At 44.2% G+C, this 19,930-nt stretch overlaps 1 protein-coding gene across 7 annotated transcripts in view; it reads right to left on the minus strand.

Moving 5' to 3' along the window:
• Positions 1–857: 857 nt before the first annotated feature.
• The window catches only part of PXYLP1 (2-phosphoxylose phosphatase 1), a 75,795-nt gene continuing 56,722 nt past the window's right edge, over positions 858–19,930 (minus strand). For all 7 annotated transcript variants that reach the window (XM_037843810.1, XM_037843833.1, XM_037843791.1 and 4 more), the window contains 4 exons: positions 16,493–16,651; positions 15,471–15,597; positions 7,141–7,280; positions 858–3,216 (listed from right to left, as the gene is read on the minus strand). In XM_037843810.1, the coding sequence (XP_037699738.1) occupies positions 2,279–3,216; positions 7,141–7,280; positions 15,471–15,597; positions 16,493–16,651 (1,364 nt within the window). In that variant the 3' untranslated portion in view covers positions 858–2,278. The remainder of the gene's footprint in view (positions 3,217–7,140; positions 7,281–15,470; positions 15,598–16,492; positions 16,652–19,930) is intronic.

The following is a 19,930-nucleotide window of genomic DNA, read 5'->3' on the forward strand; positions in this document are numbered from 1 at the left end:
TAAAAAAAAAGAGACCTCTATTTATCAACATGGAAATATCTCCAAGACATAACTGTAAAGGGAAGCAAGTTAATGGGAAATACTTCCAAGACATATTGTTAAAGGAAAGAAGTTAATAAAATATATTGTTAAGGGAAGCAAATCACAGGACAATATACATAAAATGATTCTGAGCCTATTAAAATTATATCTATTTTAGGATGTGCATGGAAAATTTCTGGAAGAGCTTCTGTCAAACGGCAACCAGTGCTCTCTCTGGAGGTGGGGTTAGAGAACTTCCCTTTTGACATTTGTCAGTATTATTTATTTTCCAGTGTGCAAGTCTTAATTTTAATCAGAAAAACAGGAAAGCTAAATATAAACACATATATACCCACACCTGTCATGAATTAGGCCATTAGCATTGCCCGGAAACCAAGGACTATGCATATTAATCTCAGCCCAGTGTTCAGTGTTCGTTTACTGAATGAAACATCTCAGTAACTTGATAAATATCAAGAAAGATAACTTAATGTTGTGCATATCCAGTGTCTGGGGAGGCACAACCTATATCTATACTTCAGTGTTGGCTCTTATCCAAAAGATTTGCTTTTACCAAAATACATGATAGTTGCTTTTTTTAAAAACTCTTCTGACTCACTTTTATTTTTATAACTTCACACTGGGCTTAGCAGTTCTAATTAGGATATGCTATGAGTGGGTGGGGAAAAAATCATTAGGCTTAAAATATAACAGAGATAACCCATGATTTTTGGCAATAAAAGAATAAAAGTTAAGATAAATTTCAAAAATCTTGAATTTCATTTGAAAAGAAGTAGAGTGACTTACAGGTACAAATCATCAGTTGTACAGCACAGTATTCTTCAAAAATTTATTTATAGAAACAGACATATTCAAATGCAACACTGAACAAAAACAAAGTGAAGAGGCTGGAATGCTAGTGACACTGGAGAATCTCACTTGCACTTTACATTTCTTCGCCTAGAACTAGCACCATTAGTTCAGAAATCACAGACTGAATTATAATTGCTTCTAATATATAAAATACCTTATAAAGATTATTTAACCATCTAGTAACAAAGCTCTTTCAAAAACTTATTTAAAAATCAATCAGAATTTACTGTTTGAAACTGATGAGAATGGTTTAAAAATTGATCCAATTCTATGGTTTGTCAAAGGAAATGAGCCATAATTAGTTTTATAGGGAAAAAGCGCCTGAATTCAGCTTCTGTCCCACTTCTGACCACCAAGCAGATCTGGTAAATCGAATATTACTATACAAGTAAGAGTATGTCTAAAACTGGTCTTAGAAAATATTTTCCTAGACTATAAAAATACTAAATGGAATACAAAAAACTCAGCATGTACAGCAAATAGACTACAGCAGACAAATATTTAAAACATACTTAAAACTACCTTGTACCACAATCATTATGAACATCAAGTATTATTCTAATAGCTTTTTCTATGATTCATTCTGATTCAATGTTTATCCCCATCCCCGCCCCCCAAGTTTTGTGAAAATGTCAGATGCAGACCAAATTCTGTGTTTCTAGCAGAAGTTACCAGAGGCACCACTGAATAACTCTTGGTATTCAATCAGTTCTCAAAGTGCTGAAAGTGCAACTATATTAGAGACTGGTTTTTAGACCAGGGGTGGGCAAATCACAGCCCATGGACCAAATCTGCCTGCCACCTGTTTAGTACTGCCTGCAGACACAGCCATGCTCACTTATTTAAGTACTGTCTATGGTTGCATTTGCACTACAACAGCAGAGTTGGGTAGTTATAAGACTGGAGGTGGTCTCTTGGCCTGGAAAATCTATTAAAATATCTACTATCTGGCCCTTTACAGAAGAAGTTTCATGACCCCTGTTTTAGATAAATCACTTGAGGAAATTTTTCACTGATCATGGCCAAGGCAAGACTGTGCAGGACTAAGAAAATTTTGGCTGAGATTTGCTGGTTCCATCATACAGTACCCTGATAGGCCAAAAGAATGCACATTTGGATGGCAACTTTGGCATTCTAAGTCAAGTCTGCTTATGATAAAGTACCTTCCTTTCTCTGTGAACTGGCTAATGTGTACCAAGTAACTCACGTACCAAATTGCAACGTACTTATTCTTCAACCCAAACCATCCATCTGACTCCCAAACAGGATTTCTAGCCTTTAAAAATCAATAGTCATGTACCCTTCAATGGAAAGAACTAGAAGGGGACTTTTTCCATCCCTTCTGGACTGGCGTAGATTTTATAAGCACTGTACTGTGTGCCTTTTAGAGTCCTTCCCTGTGACATGCATCATAATAATTAGTACTACTGCTACCCAGGGCCGTAAACATGTCCCTTTTGACAAAGCGAGTAAAGTTTTCAAGGGGGCACATGGGTTTGGGAAAACGTTTGTGGTACTCCTGACAAAAAGAGGTATGGAATGTGACATCCACACCATTATAAAGAATCCGGACAGAATGCTCACTGGGTTTTTCTCTGTCTTGCCAGAGCTCAAAGATCAACCTGGCTGCAAACCTTGGGAACCTGGCTTCTGTCAGGCCCAAGGCACTGAGAACTGGTGACAGAGTGACATCGTGGGCAGAGTACAGGGCGAAAATCTCTTCTTTCCTGCCTTCCGCGGTACGCTGCATCCGGTCAACGGTTTGATTCAGGATGGGGTGGGAGCCCAGTAGCGCATACCCAAGATACAGTTTCTTCTCCCGCCTCTCTCTCTCATCCTCTATCTGATGTGTCTTGATCACTTTGAAGTGCTCCATGTCAATACAGCCGTTTCTGGTGCACGGGAAGCTGATGTTGTGGCAGAAGTGGCAGAGCATGGAGTCGATGGGGTTCGCAGCCCGGAGCTGTTTGGTGGGGATGTCCACAATCCTGGCCATTTCCCCATAAGTCCTCTCCAGCTGGCTGTTTTTTAAACGTAGGAGGTATTGACGACGCTGCTCTTTTTCCAGATACTGATTTCTTGCGGGGCAATAGCAGTTTCCAGAGCAGAATAGAGCACTCGGCTGGTGCCTGAAATAAATATTCTTCCAGTCAAAATCTGGAAGAAAGCCGTAAAGCAGGGCCAGCCCACTTTGTAGAGTCCGGCTTTTCCCAGTGGTCTCTAAGTAAAGGTGGTCTGTGGACCAGTCACTCGGCAGGAGTTTATGCTTCTTTAGATAGATGTCCCTCAGCAGGTGACCATTCTGCAAATGCTGCACGACTCCTGAAACACAGGGTGACACACAGCTTTCCTTACTACTAACTTAGGAAAAGGAATCACAAAGCGGGGTTGAGTCAGTATCCAACTCTGGGAGGTTGTAGAGGAGTGTGTGGAAGCTACAGAACTGGGTTTCATGACAACTGGTGAAGAAAGCCTCTCCAGGATATCCATAAAGGGGAGAGCAGAGTGGGGTCCTATCTTCTGGAGCCACGGCCTCTCTAGGGAACACAAGGACCATCTGCCTTGCTCCCTCCCTCCTTCTCTCTTGACTGGCCCCTTGCCTGGAGAAGGCGTTGTGACTGGCCAGACTCCGAGGGTAGGAATCACCCAGCCGGTGAATGTCCAGGCTGTCACTGGCATGGGCTTAAGGAAAGCTTTCTCCCTCCTGGCTCAGGGACACAACATGCCCTCTGTACAGGAAGAGCAGACTCAGTGAGATCAGTCATGCAGAGAGAAGTGACCTTGCTTGTCTGCTGCTTCCCTCACTGCTGGGAAGTTGCTGTCTTGACCCCATCTTTCCTACTCTGCCCAACACAGGGCTCTCTGCTAAACTGCTGGGTACTTTCTGTCTACTCCTGCCGGACTTTAGAGGATCTCATCAACAAGGATGCCCTCTCTGTGCTGATGTGGAACAATCTCCCAGATATATTACTTTAAAAAAATAAGATGTAGAGCAGCATGTTTCATATGTTCCATTTAAATAGGAAAGAGGGAAAAAAACAAGAATCTGTATTTGCAGTTGCTTATAAAGAAACTCGGGAAGGATTCCCAAGAAATCAACCTCAATAGTTACCTGGGGATAACAGGGGCACAGAAATGGGGTGGATAGAACAAGGGTGGGAGCAAGAATTTTCAGTTTACCTTTCAATATTGTTTTAGTTTTTAACTACCACAGTATAATATATGATCTTTTTTTAAAAAAAAAATTTAAAAGCTTATCTCCATGCAGGAGAAGCCAATTCAAGATAAAATCAACTTCACCCCCCAGCCAGCAGGATGTAAGGGGGCAGGCACAATCTCAGTACCTATCTGAATTCTCTGAGAACATGAACCACACAGGCCCTATGATCAATAATATCATTTTTTCAGATGTCCCCAAAAGGTTTGAAAAGTTCCACTGCAAAGATGAGACAACTTAAGACAGAAATGCATGAGACAGAGGGAAAGGTATTGGCCCAGGAAGGGAAAAAACACAAAAGATGTCTGGGTGGGTCTTACTCTGAAGGAAGGGTATTGAGAGCAGAACCCTCTCAGGGATCTGGGCTGGGACAGGTCTTAGCATTTCCAAAATGATTTGCAAAAAAGAGACAAATCATGAAAGATAACTATTGGCCCTGTTTTACAGGTCAGTCTGACTCCAAGGCATGTGTTCCTTCTGTAAGACCCTGCAGCTTCCAGCATTACAGTTAGCTGTCTCCATGTGTGCTACCCCACTGCAGCTGCGGGCTTCTTTAGGACAGGCAGAAGGTCTCATTCATCTGGCCATGCCACCCACCCAGACGCTCAGCAGCCACCAAAGCATTTCGCACTGAGTAAGTACAAATTATCAGTCTTACGTAGTTATGGTGGGGGGCCATAAGGGTGTCAATTACAAATAAGTGTTATAACAGTTATGCATCTCTAATGACATTTAAAATAGAAGACAAAAGTGACCATTAAAAGAGAACGAGGGAACAGAGGCACACAGTTCTGCAAAATTATTTCTAGAGTAATACTCATTTAGAGAATGATTTGATATCAATAGATCAGTTGAGAAGAAAGGTCCAAATAAATGATTGCCTCTAAGTGCGTGAGAACCACCCCCCACCGCCTTCTCAGGGAGCAAACCCTGGATCTGGAAGCTGGGCCCCTATTGCCCTCGGCACAGTCATGCTCCCTTAGCTAGCACCGATGGACGCTGACCCTAGACGACCCTATCAGATCCTCTCTCCTAGGAATTTGGACTTGCATGTTCACCTCTGGATGTGACTAGGACCATCGCTTTACTGACAAGCACAAGGCAAATCCACTGAGAGAGGCAGGGACAAGACAGCTTTTTTTTATTCCGGGTTCTAGTCTCTGGGGTCCTGGGCACATTATTGTCTGTCATACCTTATAACAATTTTCCCCTTTTTGTTTAAGTTGATTTCTATTACTTGCAACCAGAGACTACCAGTGGTTCTTGGCAAGCATGATAACTGCCCTGGGAGTAGAAGGTGGTGGTGGTGGGGCGGTTGGGGGTTGGGTGGTCATAATGTGGGGAGGGGTTTTCCTGGCACCTAGTGGGTAAGGAGCAGGAGGCTAGACATTCCACAAGGAACAACACATCTCTGTTCCACATGACTTTTGAATGTACCATGAGACATTCCTACAGGTGAAAATCCTGTTTGAAACCTCTGTTGAAAAACTGTTTTACATAAAACACAAAACTTTTTTGCATGATATTAACATCCACTGAATTTTCCAGAAATGCAGGGTAAATTAAGGGAAGTCTGTACTTTGTTTTGTTCAGGATTTGCCAGAAAAATCATGTCCTGATGTGTAGTATTAGGGTCATCAATACATTATCTCTCAGTCAGTCTGCCACAGATTGTAGCTGCCACAGTCACAGTGATTCTACATTTAGGTGCATGCATTTGATTACTTCATTATACTTTCTAATGTGTTGTGATCAAACATTTATATTGAAATGCATAGAATTATATAATAGATTAGCTTCTTTTTGTTTCTCCTCTATGTGTACTATAGTTAGGGCTCCTGATACAAATGATTTAAAAATTATGTAGATAGGAAGGTTATATTATATTTTAACTTCTGGATAGTTATGGGAGCATCACAAAATACTTGTTATAAAAAGGGGGTGCTGGATCTGGTAGGACGAGAACCCCTGGTCTAAACAAATGCAGAGCTTGTGCATGTGGAACCAGTTACCAAAGGATTTTAATAAAATCGGTTCCCCAGAACGTTCTGCTTGTCCCCCGTCAAGTCTGTCACCCAATGACAGTAGTTTTCAACATATGGTGAAACCCAACAGGGCCAACTATGGGGCAGAGATCTTCCTTCCACCAACATTGAGGACGTGAGATGCTGGTGGTACACGTAAACAGAACAAGGCCCATAGGTCTTCCTGATTCCGCCAACGAAGGCTGCGCTAGCCAAACAAAGGTCCTTTGGGGTCCCAGTCCACAGATCTGGGAAAGTGGAACCTCTTGGGGACCAGTGTTCTTCCCTCCCCAGTAAAGGTGACTCTAGAGTGAACTCACCAACCTACCTTGACTATGAACGGATAACGCAAGGCTGCCTGGGGAAAGATGGGCCTTTGTGAGGAATAAACTCAGCAAAGCAAACTCAGTGGGGATGTGCTCAACATTTTTTCTCCCTGAAATCTTGTACAGCAAAATCTATTTGGTGTTTTGTTTGAAGTATCTAAGAACAAAGGGGTTGGTTAAATAAATTATGGCCCATCTATAGGGGAATAATATACAGTCATCAGAAATAATGTTGTAGATAATGTTTATCGATAGGGAAAGATTATTATGATATATTTTTAATTAAAAAGTGGTTACAAAATATTATGTTTTGTAAGATACCCCTGTGTGTGTGTGTGTGTTTGTGTGCATACACACAGGAAAAAAAAAGATTACCAAGGGTCTAATTTTATGGGTGTTTTAAATGTTTCTTCTTTTCCTTAGCTGTGTTCCCTAATTTCTCTTCCGTGAATATGTACTGCTTTTATAATAAGAAACAAAGTTATTTTTAAATTTTAGAAATCATCTGTTTAATTAGCTACCCAGGTGCACCCTGAGGCCCTTTAGGTGGGAGCCAGTCCTTATGCACCCCTCTGAGTCCCTCAGCACCTGACGGCCTTACACAGGAGGGTTTGGTCCCACGGTGCACCAAATCTAGGAGTGGAGGGAGAGTGAACGAGCGAATGGCTGCCACACGTACCTGTCTGCGTGAGCTCTCCCATCTCACACAGTGGGTGGTTGGGGTAAAGAGGCAGGGAGTATAAGGGACTTTCGAAAGAGGTTCCAGCTCCTTTTGACATGTGACTTACGAAAGCTTCCAGTTTAGGATGATATGGTTTCCTAAAGAGACAACACAGAGAATTAGTGGTCAGAGTGCTCCGAAAAAGTCTACCTTTCCTGTAAAAGTATAACAGTTTCCAACCTCAGCAAGAAAAACCTCAAGTGTGTGTCACTTGTTTTGCCCACGGTTACAGATATTGGCCCAATCACTTTTAAATTCCAATTTCATTAACACTTGACCACTAACACCCACACATAAAATTGCCACTCAGTAAGAACTTTGAGCTTGGGTCCCTAACTCTGCTGAACCGACATCACTCTTGGCACTGTGGGATTCCTCTCTGTCCCCTACCATCTTGTTCCTAAACTGTGCCATGGCCTGTGCTCCCCTCTTCAGGAGGGCCACCAACACACGTCCAGCAGTCACACACTCCCCTGCCCACCACATGCCATCTGCCTCCCAGTCCTACGGATATTTCCCTCTGATGTATCCCTTTCCCTTTCTTCTTCATCTTTGTAGCCACTACCTGGGCTCTGGCCTTAGGCAGCTTTTATCTGGATGCCAACGGGCTCCTAATGGGCCTTCCTGCATTTTAATCTTGCCCCTGGATCTTTCATTCTCTACAGCCAGAGGGATCAACTTAAAGGGCAACTTGGATACTGTTACTACCCTTCCAGTGACTCCTGTGAAGGATCCCTCACCCTGCCCACTCCACTTGAATACATACTCTGGCCACACAGAGAAAGCTTTGCAGAGAGTTTTAGAAATGGAATTGCATCCCCTTGCTCGTTGACACCACCATGCCTTTCCACATGCTGTCCCTTCCTCTTGGAAAATCCTACCCCAGCCTTCACCTGGCTAACTCTTAATCCTTAACTTATCTGACCTCTGGTAAATCTCGCTTCAAGAAAAAATTTTAAGGTTGTTTAAGATAACTGGGATCTCTATAGCCCTCTACAGTTTACCATGCATTATGCACATATAAAATCTCATTTACTGTGGGCATGGCAATGAATATCTAAAAATGATTATCAAGTCTAGACTGAAACATTCTTTGTATTGCTGCCTCGAAGTACCTGTGGTAAGTCAAGATGTCATCCATCTTTCTAATTACTAATACATAATTTCCCTAAATAATGAAATGACCTATGCATATACAATTTTTTTTCCTGAATAGTGAAATGACCTATGAATATATATACATTTTCTCTGAATAATGAAATGATCAATAAATACACATGCATTTTCCAGCTGAACAGAAGTGTCATTCACAACTAAACTGCATAAAAATCAGCATTAAAAGAAGCCAAGATAAATTGTCCTAATGCAGACCCCTGCTGTCTAAAAGCCCAATTAACTGTGGCCATGCTTTTTAAATGGATGCCAAAATGGTTTTATTATCTTTCAAAAACATGAAGCTAAAAAAAAAGGGGCCATCTTTTAAAAAATGTTATAAATTTAGAGAATGCTAATCCTGACATGCAGTATAGTCTAATAAATCACCTTGGATTGCTGCAGGGAATTGTCTTTCTATAAAAGCAGAGGGTATGTGATTTTGCCTGAGGCTACAACACATAAATGTTTGCAAACTGGGAAATAAAATTTCCAGTCTGACAATGAGGCCACCAATATGAATCCACATATACAACAGGCTGTCTGTCAACAAGAGTCAAATGTTCTGTTCCAGGCCTTTATTTAGGGTTGGTGATTTCTGAAGATCCGAGAAAGCTTTGCAGACAGTTTTAGAAATGGAATTGCACCCTTGAAAGTGTTTGCTGAGATGTCCTGAGGCCTCAGGGCACCTGAGTACTTAATAATTCTTTGATATCTAACTGTATTCATTAAAACTTTTCTTTATGGAAAGATGAAGATTCATGGAAGAAAAACTTCACATGGAGAACAGATGACAGTTGGCTGGCCCCTTGTGATGGGAAGAGGACCAGGTAACCTGAGTCCCTGGACCTGTCCTGGATGTGACTGACCAGGCCCTGCCTGCCCAGTCCACTGCTCCGTCCACAGAGCCTAGAGTGTACCCAGCACATGGTAGATACTGCAAAAATACAAGTTAATGAATGCAACTGTGAGGTGTCTATCCTTAGATGTTCTGTGAGAAGATCAATCTCCCCAAAATCTGTAGCAATGAATGTGGCATGTTTATCATAGTGTTTATTAAAATATTCAGATTCTTGTGGAAATATGAAACATAAATGCTGTTGAGGTTGAGACTTCTAGTTGTATGCTAAAATCTATTCTCTTCTTCCTGGGAACTTGGTTAGATCCCATTTCCAAGGTCCTGGCAGTTAGGTAGAGCCACATGACTAAGTATTCACCAGAGGAGTGGAAGGATGCTTGCTACTTCTGGGTTTAGGCTTTAAGGCCATTGTCATTTCCCCTTCACATCCTATTCCTTCAGGCATGGCAGCAACCCATGAAGATATCCCTGGGGGATGTGGGGCAACCTGGAAGGAACTGTGGCCCTGAATGAACTTGTGGAGCCGAGACTCACAACCTGGAATACTCACCTCCTACCTTCACACAAGGAAGAGATATACTGCTTTGTTATTAAGGATAATGGATTCTTGGATCTCTTTGTTATAACAACCTAGTCTTACCCTGACCGATATAGCAATTATTATATCTGTGAGGATAAATTTTTCTTCAGCAAAAACTCATTATTGTGGCCTCATTGGAAATCTGCTTTCACGCTGAAAAGTGAAAGAATCAAAAGTGTTACTAAAGCCTCCAAATCATTCACCTTGGAGTTCTTATTGGCATTTTTATATGCAGTGCTCACACCTATTTATACCGTGAAGCTCACAGCAGAACCCTGAGGTTAATTTACATACACATGAGAAAATTTATTGTGCGTTGGCTATAATTTGAGCAATTACTGAGTTCTGCAAAGAATGTTAAGACAAGCAGAGAACCAGTAAAGAGACCAGTAAAACTGTTACCAGAAAACACAATTCAAAAGAGCTTACATGGCTGGGAACTTGGAATGAACTGATGCCATACATTTTAAAATGTATGCCAATTAAAGACATTATTCTTTCATATTATTAATAAAATGAAATTCTGAAAAGACAAGCCCAATGTACTTTTCTTGGTCATTAGTTTTCCAGACCTTTTTGCTTTACTTAACATGTTTAAATGCCTCTTGCTCCTTGAAACCCTCTCCTTCCTTGGCTTACATGACACTTACTGTCTTGCCTTCTCTCAGTCTGTTCCTTCAACATCTCCTCCTGGGATCCTCTTTTCTCTCTGTGCCTATTAAATGTTAGTGTCTTCTGGGACTCTTTTTCCGGCCCTTTCCTCATTCTATGGGATGTACTCTAAACCCATAGCTTCAACTGCCATCTACATGCAGAAGACTCTCCATTAAACCTCTACTTCCCAGCAAGACAATGCTCCTTGGCCCAAAACTATACAGCCTGCTACCTGCTAGAAATTGTCACTTGAATGTGTGATAACAGCTCAAACTTAGCACTGAAATTCATAACTCCTTTCTGGTACTTCCTTCTTCTGTGTTCCCTAATCCAGGGAGGGCACCCAATCAGGAACCTGGACACAATCCCACTCTCCCTCTCATTCCCTGTCTAACATGTCACCAACTCCTACTGATCCCATCTCATAACTGTCATATATACCCCTCTCTGCTTATTGTATCTCTGCTGCCACTCCCTGAGTTCCGGCCTCCAACATTTATTCATTCAACAAATACTAATTGAGCTCTAACCACGTGCCAGGTACTGGGATACAGCAGTAAACAAAACAAACAAAAGTCACTGCCTTCCAGAAGCTTACATTCTAGCATGGGGAAACAGACAATATATGCTGAACACCATAAGTGTGTGTATGTAAGTTTAGAAGGTACCATATGCTATAAGAATGAAGAGCAGGGTAATGGGGATCCGGGATACTAGGGTGGAGGGAGGAGGACACTGTAATTTTAACTGGAGTGTTCTGAGGAGGCCTCACTGAGAAGGTCACATTTGAAGTAAGTGAAAAAACTGTCCATAAATCTATCTGGGGGAATAGCCTTCTAGAGATGAACGTGAGTCACAAGCCCTGAGGCAGCCACAGTCTGCATGGTGTGTCTGAAAAACAGCAAGGAGCAGAGGGGCTTGCAGCACGGTGAGTGAGGGGGAAGACAGATGAGTTCAGACAGTAAAAGGTGGAGTAAGACCCTGCAAGGCTCTGTCGGCCGTTATAAAGACTTGGGCTTTGTGCTACATGACATCTTTCTCCTGAATCACTATCACTGTAATAATGGAATCACCACCACTAGCTTCCCATACAACCTCCATGTTATGGCTGCCAGAGTCTTCATAGTTTCATCACTTCACTACATGGCTTGAAGTTCTTCGCAGCTCCCTCACTGCTGGCCTTCCAGGCCTGGAGTCCACACTGCTTAGCTTGGCAGATGACCTAGTTTCCACTCACCTCCACCCCTCATGCACCAGATGATCCAGGTCCCATCCACATCTCCACTCCATGCTCAAGCCCTGTAAAACCAACTTCAAGGGCCCCTATGAGCCTAGCCATCCACAACCCCACACCTTTGCACAAGCAGTTCTCACTGCCCAAGTGTCTGTTTACCATCACTTTCTACTGACTTGCTCCTGCACACCTTTTGGGTCCCTTTCTCTGGATGGTCTTCCCTGATCTGCCATCCCACCTCCCTCCTCCCTGCCCCAGGTTGAGTCAGACTGCCTCTCTTCTGATTCATGTCCTACAAGAGGGGTTCCCAAACTGCTTCCACTTCTGCTTTGTCTTCCTCTTCTTCCTCTTCTTCCTGCTATCACAGCTGTTCTGTTGGCTAGCATTCCCTGAGTGCTTATCACACACCAGGCATCAGGCCTGTCTTTGTAGAGGTTAGGGGGCTCCCTGAGGGCAGGGACAGCCTTTCTCCCAGAATCTCCAGAAGCCTGACAGTACCCGGCACATGATTGGAGCTTAAAAATAAAGCGTGTTGAATAAATACAGGCTGAAGTGAATATTTTTTTCTTCTTTGGATCTAGAAAAGGTGACTCAACTCACAGTAAAAGGTGTTTACTAAGCATGGCATATCCATAGCTAACAGCCTTATTCCTGGCTGAATGAAGTGCTGCAAGGGTGCCAAGTGCACACTTCTCGTGAGGCACGTGGCATTCAAGGAGAGGCAGCTTCCACCACAAAAACCTGGAAAGCTGTGGAATGCCTCATTGTTGATGGAAACACTGAAGCAACCGACTCGTAGAGACAACTGGCTCCTGCTTGATTAAGTTCACTCCACCTGCTGGCCCAAATATTCCCTTCCACTGGACTAGAGGAACGGGCACTCCAGGGCTCACCACTATTGTTTTTTGTGGTGTACACTGAGTAGGAACTCATAAGATTAATAATTTATGAAGTTGAAATAGCACCTGGGAAGGCAGCAGACACTGCCAATGACCCAGATCCCACAGTCCCAAGGGATTCAGCCATCCAAAGTGGATCTACTTCACTGGGATTCCTGCTGGCTCTTATTCTTTAAGTCCATGTTTCTCATAAACATTTTTTTTAAAAGACGGAATTAATTATATGACATTCATTAATAAAACATACATATACCACCTTTTCCCATGAAGAACTTTACGGTAGCTCATAAAAATACAGAACGTTCAATAAAATAAAACCAGGCCATAAGATTGAGGCAAAGGAAAATGAGGGCAGAAGAAGCCAGTACCACTATTCCCCAGGGACTGAGCCTCTCAAATATGAGGTCCAGGAATGGCCCCATCAGAGGACGTGCCACTGCTATGGCAGGATAAGGGGTCTGGGACCTGTCCTGGTCTTGTGACCACATCCCCTACAGAAAGAGGAAAGAGGTCGGGCCTCACAAGGCCTCCAGGCTGCTGCAGTAAGTGATACTTTACCAGTTAAGGAGCTTTCAATCTGGACAGGCTAAGTGCTTTCTTTACTCCCTCATCTTACTTAGCCTTCACAAGGCTGCCAACAGAGAGGTACTATTATCCCATGTTCCAGAATGGAGTACAGAGGCCCAGAGAGGCTAAGTGACCTGCCCATCATCAAATAGGTCACAAGGACTGACTGTCAAGGCCTCAGGGATTCTGTGGCCAAGGTACATGATAAGAGAACCTGATAGGTAGTCAGGACCTGTGATTCTCACTGAGGTCCTGAATTCAGTCTGCAGCAAACCCAGTCCAACAACTATTAAATGCCAGGCACAGGGAGGAGGAAGGCCCAGCGCCCTCGAGGATCTCATGGTCTGGGGAGGGCAGAAACCTCCATGCTGGGGGCAGCAAGCTACAAAGTGCCAGGAAGCACAATGGGCCTTCCTTGTGGGAAGAGCCAGAAGCTGGGGTGGACCTAGAGGCCTTGTGGTGTCCAGGGACTTTCTGGCCATAGCTGACTAGTCTGAGGCCAGATCCCTGGTCTGAGCCAAGCTAATAATGTTCTTACTCCTAGAAATTTGAGACCTGACTGGAGAAAAAGGAGCAGAAATTGGGAGGTGCTGAGGCTGTAGTGTGTTACTGTTCACAAAGTCCTTGAGGCTGCCCTGGGTCCAGCCAGGTTAAGGGCCTTGCAGTCCAGAGGGCTGACATCCAACCAGGGCAGGGCTGGGCTGCAATGGCAGGGCTGTACCATTTGCTAACAGATTGAAACACTGCTCTACCCAATGGTGAAAAGGCAGTCGCACAAGGTGCCCTCCTTGCATCCCATCCTGTTCCTTCCCGCCACCCCAGATGCCCTTGCCCTTCCCCATCATCCAGAAACTAAAGGGTTAATTCCCAGCCCAGCAAATAGCCCCCACCCCTGCCCCAGCCCTTAGGCCAATTGAGGCCAATTATTGAATATTTTGGATCTTACCCCTGCTTGTTCTGGGACCCCTCCCAGATATCCCCCTTTTCAGTTTGAGATTTACCAGGGGAGATTTCCTAGAGAAGGGAGCGTCTCAGGGGAGCTCAAAGGAGTTACAGGAGTGAGCCCAGCAGGGATGATGGGGACAGCAATCCAACAGCAGGTGTGAAGGCATGAAGGGCAAAGGACTAGCAACGGGCAGGGTATAGCAGGGGCAGAGGGCCCTGGTGGAAAGACTAGGACAAAAACGTGGAATGTCAGCCTGCAGGAAGAAAGCAAGTGTCTGGCTTGGCTCCTCTGACATGGGGTGGACTCAGCCCAGTGTTTTCCCAAGCCATGGAACACTAAGATATGCATCCATGTTTGCTGAATATAGGAAAGAAGACACGAATCCCCAGGCTGCAATCACCACGACCTCCAGTATTAAATCAATGAGTGTGTAAAAGCCTGTGGTCATGCAGTAGTCCATGATGTTTTTATATAAAAAGGTTCATTTGCTCTTCACTTAATACTGGATGTGAGAAGGCTTGAGATGCAAAGAGTTAACCTAAAACTCCAGGTTCGCGTTGCCATCAGCTTTTAAAGAACAGCCTTGCCTGCCACGAGGTAATCCATAGTTCCACCAGGTCCGCCCTGCCTGGGAGAGGAGGCTGGCACCCCAAAAGCATTCCATCAAAATAACGTCTTCTCCACTGAGCACTTCTCTCCGTCTCCTGACCTCATTTAGTAAACTCTGCTAGGGATGTTATGTGCTCCCAGACACATTTGCTGAGATCTGGTCCATCATTTTATTGTTAACGGTGCCTCTAATTTTAGGGCCATGCAATTTCCATATGCACAATTTCCACTCTGTTCAATTATTTTTCATCCTAAGAGCTCTCAACCAAGAACAGGCCCTGCGAAAAATTAAAAGGTGGAAGTAATATCTTATATTTACATGGCTTTGCAACTGAGAATACATCTCACTCACTCCTCATACCACCCTGCATGGTAAGCATCCTCTTGCCTGTTGGAGAGACAGCAGGCTGAGGCTTGGTGAGACTAAGGGACATGCCTACTGTCCTGGATGGCAGAAGAGCTGGGCCAGGCTCCAAAAGACTCCTAATGCAGTGCTCCCCAGACCATGTCCCAGCTGTTTCTCAAACTGAGGAACAGCAGAGTGGGAGAGTGGGCCTCTCACTGACCTTGGCTCAAATCCCAGCTTCTCTGCTGTGTGGCCTCACCGCTCTGGGCCTCAGTCTCCTTAACTGTAAAATATATTAACATGCAGTACTGTTCGGAATATCAGGCACCCGGCAAACAGTAAGTGGTCACTCCCCATCCCGTAATTATCCACAGTCATCATTTTGATTAGTACAGGAAACAACAGAGCCATGAAAACAACTTTTAGAAGAAGTGCAATTTACCTGTTAGCCACCAGAGTGCAGTCAATTTCTGGTCGCTTCGTTTTGGGAATGGCGTAAAGCGGATACCTGTCCCCATGGCGAATGAACACGTGCACTGAGACCAGCTTAAAATGATGTGGGGCGTGGCCTGCGAGAGGGAGGCAAACCGTGCGGTCATCACTCAGGAAGCAGCAGCCCTTTGGGCCTCACAGCACACAGTTCACTCCTGGCGATGAGGGTGGGGTGTGGGGTGGGGAGCAGACCCTGGTCATGCCCAGGCTGGGATGTGGAGGAGGTCGGATGGAGCCCTTGTGCTGAGTGGGGGCCGCTGAAGCCGCCTGAGGCTGGGCAGAGCAACATGAGAAGGCTGGTTATATCCCAGACCCCTGGGGATCTATTTGCTGGAGGTCAGTGAAATGTGGCTGTGACTATTCACATGCCCTCGCTTGCATCCACGGACCATAGGAGGCCCACAGAAATACTGCATGCACTTCTGCTTTAAATCTTTCAGGCAGGGCACAAATAGATAAAATAAATATTCAGCATCCTTTGGTACATTTTCAAAAAATCACAACTCGACATAGAAGTCGTATTTTTTTACCCCTTTCCCTCAAGACACAAGGAGGGCTTCCCATGGTCATCCTGAGTACTGAGAGTGCCTGTCTGGAAAGCCAAGTAACTGCAGGTGACGCCCCAAGGCCCCAACAAGACCACCCTTCCATTGTGCCGATGCCTCACTAAAAATCATAACAACGGCGAACATCTGCAGAAGCTTGTCATGATCCATGCCCTGTGCTGAGTGTTTATTTAATTCTCCCAGCAGTTCTTTGGAAAGGCATTGCTGGTGACCCCCATTTTCAGCTGAGAAAGCTGAGACCTAGCAACTCATTCAAGGGTCCAGCCTGGTAGGAACTGCAGGATTTGAACCCAGGCCATCTGGCTCCTCACTACTGTTCTCTGTTGTTTGAAGAAGTAGCCCCCAAAAGGGTGTCCGCCCAGGCACTGAGTCCTGGGCTGCCAAGTGCCAAGTCGGCCAGGCCTACCTTCCATGCTGTGCTCAGCCACACTTGGAATGTTGCAGTACAAAAGAGCCTCATAAACAGGGTCCATCCCAGGGGGCTCCGTCACCGGGTCCGGCATGATTCTCTTTCGACTCCTGCTACTCACTCCATTCTTAGCTGTCGACACTGGAATCAGGTGGACTGCAAGGAAAGCAAAGCAGGTCAGGACACACGAAGTCACTGGAGGCACCCAGCCAACTGGAGTGGCCCAAAGTGGGGCTGAATTTCACTTTTAGTTACTCTTCGCTCCCTCAGAATTAGGATGGACTTCAGTGGAGGAGGAAGCAGCTTCCCAGGCATGAACTGTTTCTCAAGCCCCCACTGTGCCCTGCTCCTGTCTTGATGTCATCAACCTTTCCTCACCAGTAATTATCTCTGCAACACTGGGTGGGGTGTCCCAGAGAAAGGGGCCGCATTCAAGGTGGTTAAAGAAAGAACTTACACACTAACTACTCATGAACCGATTGCTTCACTCCTAACACCCTTTGAATTCTGTTATCAGTAAAACAAAGGAGGAAAACCATCATGTATTGAGCACCTACTAAATGCCAGATATAGGTATCTGACGTATCTCATTTAATACCATCTGCTTTGCACTTTGCAGCCCCCAGAGCCCATTCACAGGCATTGGTTCATTAATCCTCACGAGGCCACTTTACAGAGAAGAGAACCAAGGACCAGGGAGAGGTTAAGGTGGCTGCCCAAGGAGGATGTGGTGAATGGAGCCCTGTCTCACACTCACTCCTCTGACTCCAGGCTAGGATTTCCCCCCTGCACTCTTCTGGGTGTCCTATGTGGGTCCTGTGATCTGTTACATTTGTCCATCTGGAACCTCTTTCTTTCGGTGAACAGCCCCTCCCCCTCCCCATGAGGTTCTGGTACAACCGTCAATCACAGTGTCCTCCCCCCTGGCTGGGGTGGTCACGTGACCAGCACAAATGAGGAATGGGGTCTCATTCCCAGGCCCCATGGTGAGGGGGCAGCTAGACTCCTTTTCCTTGAAAGACACTAGAAGAGGGCCTCTTTTTTCCTCTGAATGCTGATCCATAAGAATGGAGACCTGGAACTGCCCCAGGCGTCTGTTCTTCCATGGACAGTCTCTGTTTACAGTGGAAGAGAATGGTGCTAAGTGGGAACAAACCAGGCCAACAAATGGAGAGAGACAGACAGACACAGACAGACCCGAGGACATCCTTTGAGCCCCTGGGTCCAGGTGTGGCCAAAGCCACAACTTCTCTTAGATTTCCCAGTTGTGTAAGTAGAAAAAGTCCTCCTCTTGCTTAAGCTAGTTTGAGTTGGGTTTCAGTTACTTTCAACCAAGAGTCCTGATTAACACATCTTATCAGTAATTTATAAGCAGATATAAGCCCTTCCTCTGGGTCAGTAGTCCCCAGTCAGGGAAACTCTTTTTAGCATCACTGTGAATTTTCTAGAATTTCCTGCATGATAGTACTTGTACTTTTATCATCCACTGATTAAGGAAACATATGGAAAAAAAGCATGCCCACTGAACTATTTAACTTCTAAAAGGTTTATTAATCATTTGAACGATAGCGAAAATGGGACCAAACTTCAGTCTAAATCAACTGAAATTCACTAATAACTGCATAATTGATAAATTCTACAGTATAAATATTTAAAACTTCCCTTCAGCAAAAAGATGTCATAAACAAGGTAGTAGATAAGCAATACACTAAAAGGAAAAAATTGGCAACATACCTAACAGACAAATGATTAATATCATATAAAGAGCTCCTACAACTGGAAAATCAGTAAGGGATTTGAGCAGGCTGATTACAGAAAAATAATATCAATGGCCAACAAATAGATGAAGAGATGCTCAACCTTATTCATATTTAAAGAAATACAAAATAAAACAGTAATGGCTTATGATTTTGTCCCATCAGACTGGAAAAACGAGTTTTAATGATAATATCCATTATTGGCAAAGATGTAACCTGATACTTCCATACACTGTAGGTGAGAACAGAAACTGGAGTGACCTTTGAGAAGCAGTGTTTGGCAGTAGCCATCAAAATGTTACATGTGCATTATCTCTTGATCCCATTATTCTGTCTTGGAATCTATCCTATAAAGATACAAATTCCCATGCACAAATAGGTACGTTCAAATAGATTCACTGCAGTGCTGTTTATAGTTACAAAAGAGAATAACCTAAATATCCATCATTACCAGAACAGTGTTACAACCATACTGTGGAATTATTGTCACAGTTAAAAAGAATGGAAAAGAATCAAAGATAAATGAAGTGAAGTGAATCAAGACACTGGATATTTATGTAATTCTCTTTGTTGAAAGAAAAAACAAACTGTGAATGTATGAATACATAGGCATTTGTTCACAATGTAAATGCACAGAAAAATGTCTAGAGGGAAACCTATAACAATGTAGCAGTGGTTTCCTCTGGGGAATAAATAGAATGGGGTGTGAAGAAGTAAGTACTTTTACTTGTTTTTTTATAAATGTCTGTTGTTTTATACACACACATACATTAACAATATGCATATATTACATATATTCTATAAGTATAGAAATATGTTTCCAATTGTCTAAACATACATTTTTTTTTACAGTAAGCATATTTTCATTCATTACTTGTATTACTAACACAATAATCAGAGAGCCACCGAGGTGATCCTTCGCCAACTCAAGTCTAGTTCTTTGGTTGCTCCTAGAGCCACTTTTCCCCCAGCAGCTGGAAGGAGCCACAACTGCTAATACACAGCTGGGGTACCTAGATGTTGTTTACCACTGAGGAGCTAGGGCCTGAGGCAAGGAATAAGGAAGAGCAGGTGTCCTAAGGCAGCGTCTTACTGACTCGGCCCTTCTGGCTGTGTGGCATCCCTCAGTCCTTGACTCTGCACTTTCATGAAACCTTACCTAAATCTGGCCCCTTGGCCATCAATGTGGGGCTTCCTTTGAGTCTGGGCCAGGGAGAGAAGCTAAGGAGCCACAACAATAGGAGTAACACAGGAGGGGCTTTTGTCCCTGGGCATCCCAGAGAACCCAGAGTTGGCTGGTTTATTTGTAAGCAGCAGAGGGTAAGGCCTAGTGGGGTTGCCACTTGGGAACCACGGGAGTTGGGTCCAAATGATCCGCCCATGACCCCAGGAAGCTGGGTTTGAAAGCCACAGATAAAGAGCTGGATGTTAACCAGAAGGAGACCTTCAGTCCAGCAAGATTCTTATCTGCTGCTTCCTCTGCCACCTGGACCTGTTGGTTGCTTCCACTAATTCAGGCTATTGAAATCACCTTGTGCTATCTGTGCCTCCTTTTGTCACCGGGAGGCAGCGTCAGGCCACATGGGGCCTTCAAGGGGTCCTCCAGATATCACACATTCAGGGGCAGTTCTGATGCAAAGAAGTTGAGAGGCAAGGAGTCTCCTCAGCTCCATCTCCA

Source organism: Choloepus didactylus, chromosome 1 (genome assembly GCF_015220235.1).
Source record: "Choloepus didactylus isolate mChoDid1 chromosome 1, mChoDid1.pri, whole genome shotgun sequence".
In the NCBI taxonomy this organism is placed as follows: Eukaryota; Metazoa; Chordata; class Mammalia; order Pilosa; family Megalonychidae; genus Choloepus; species Choloepus didactylus.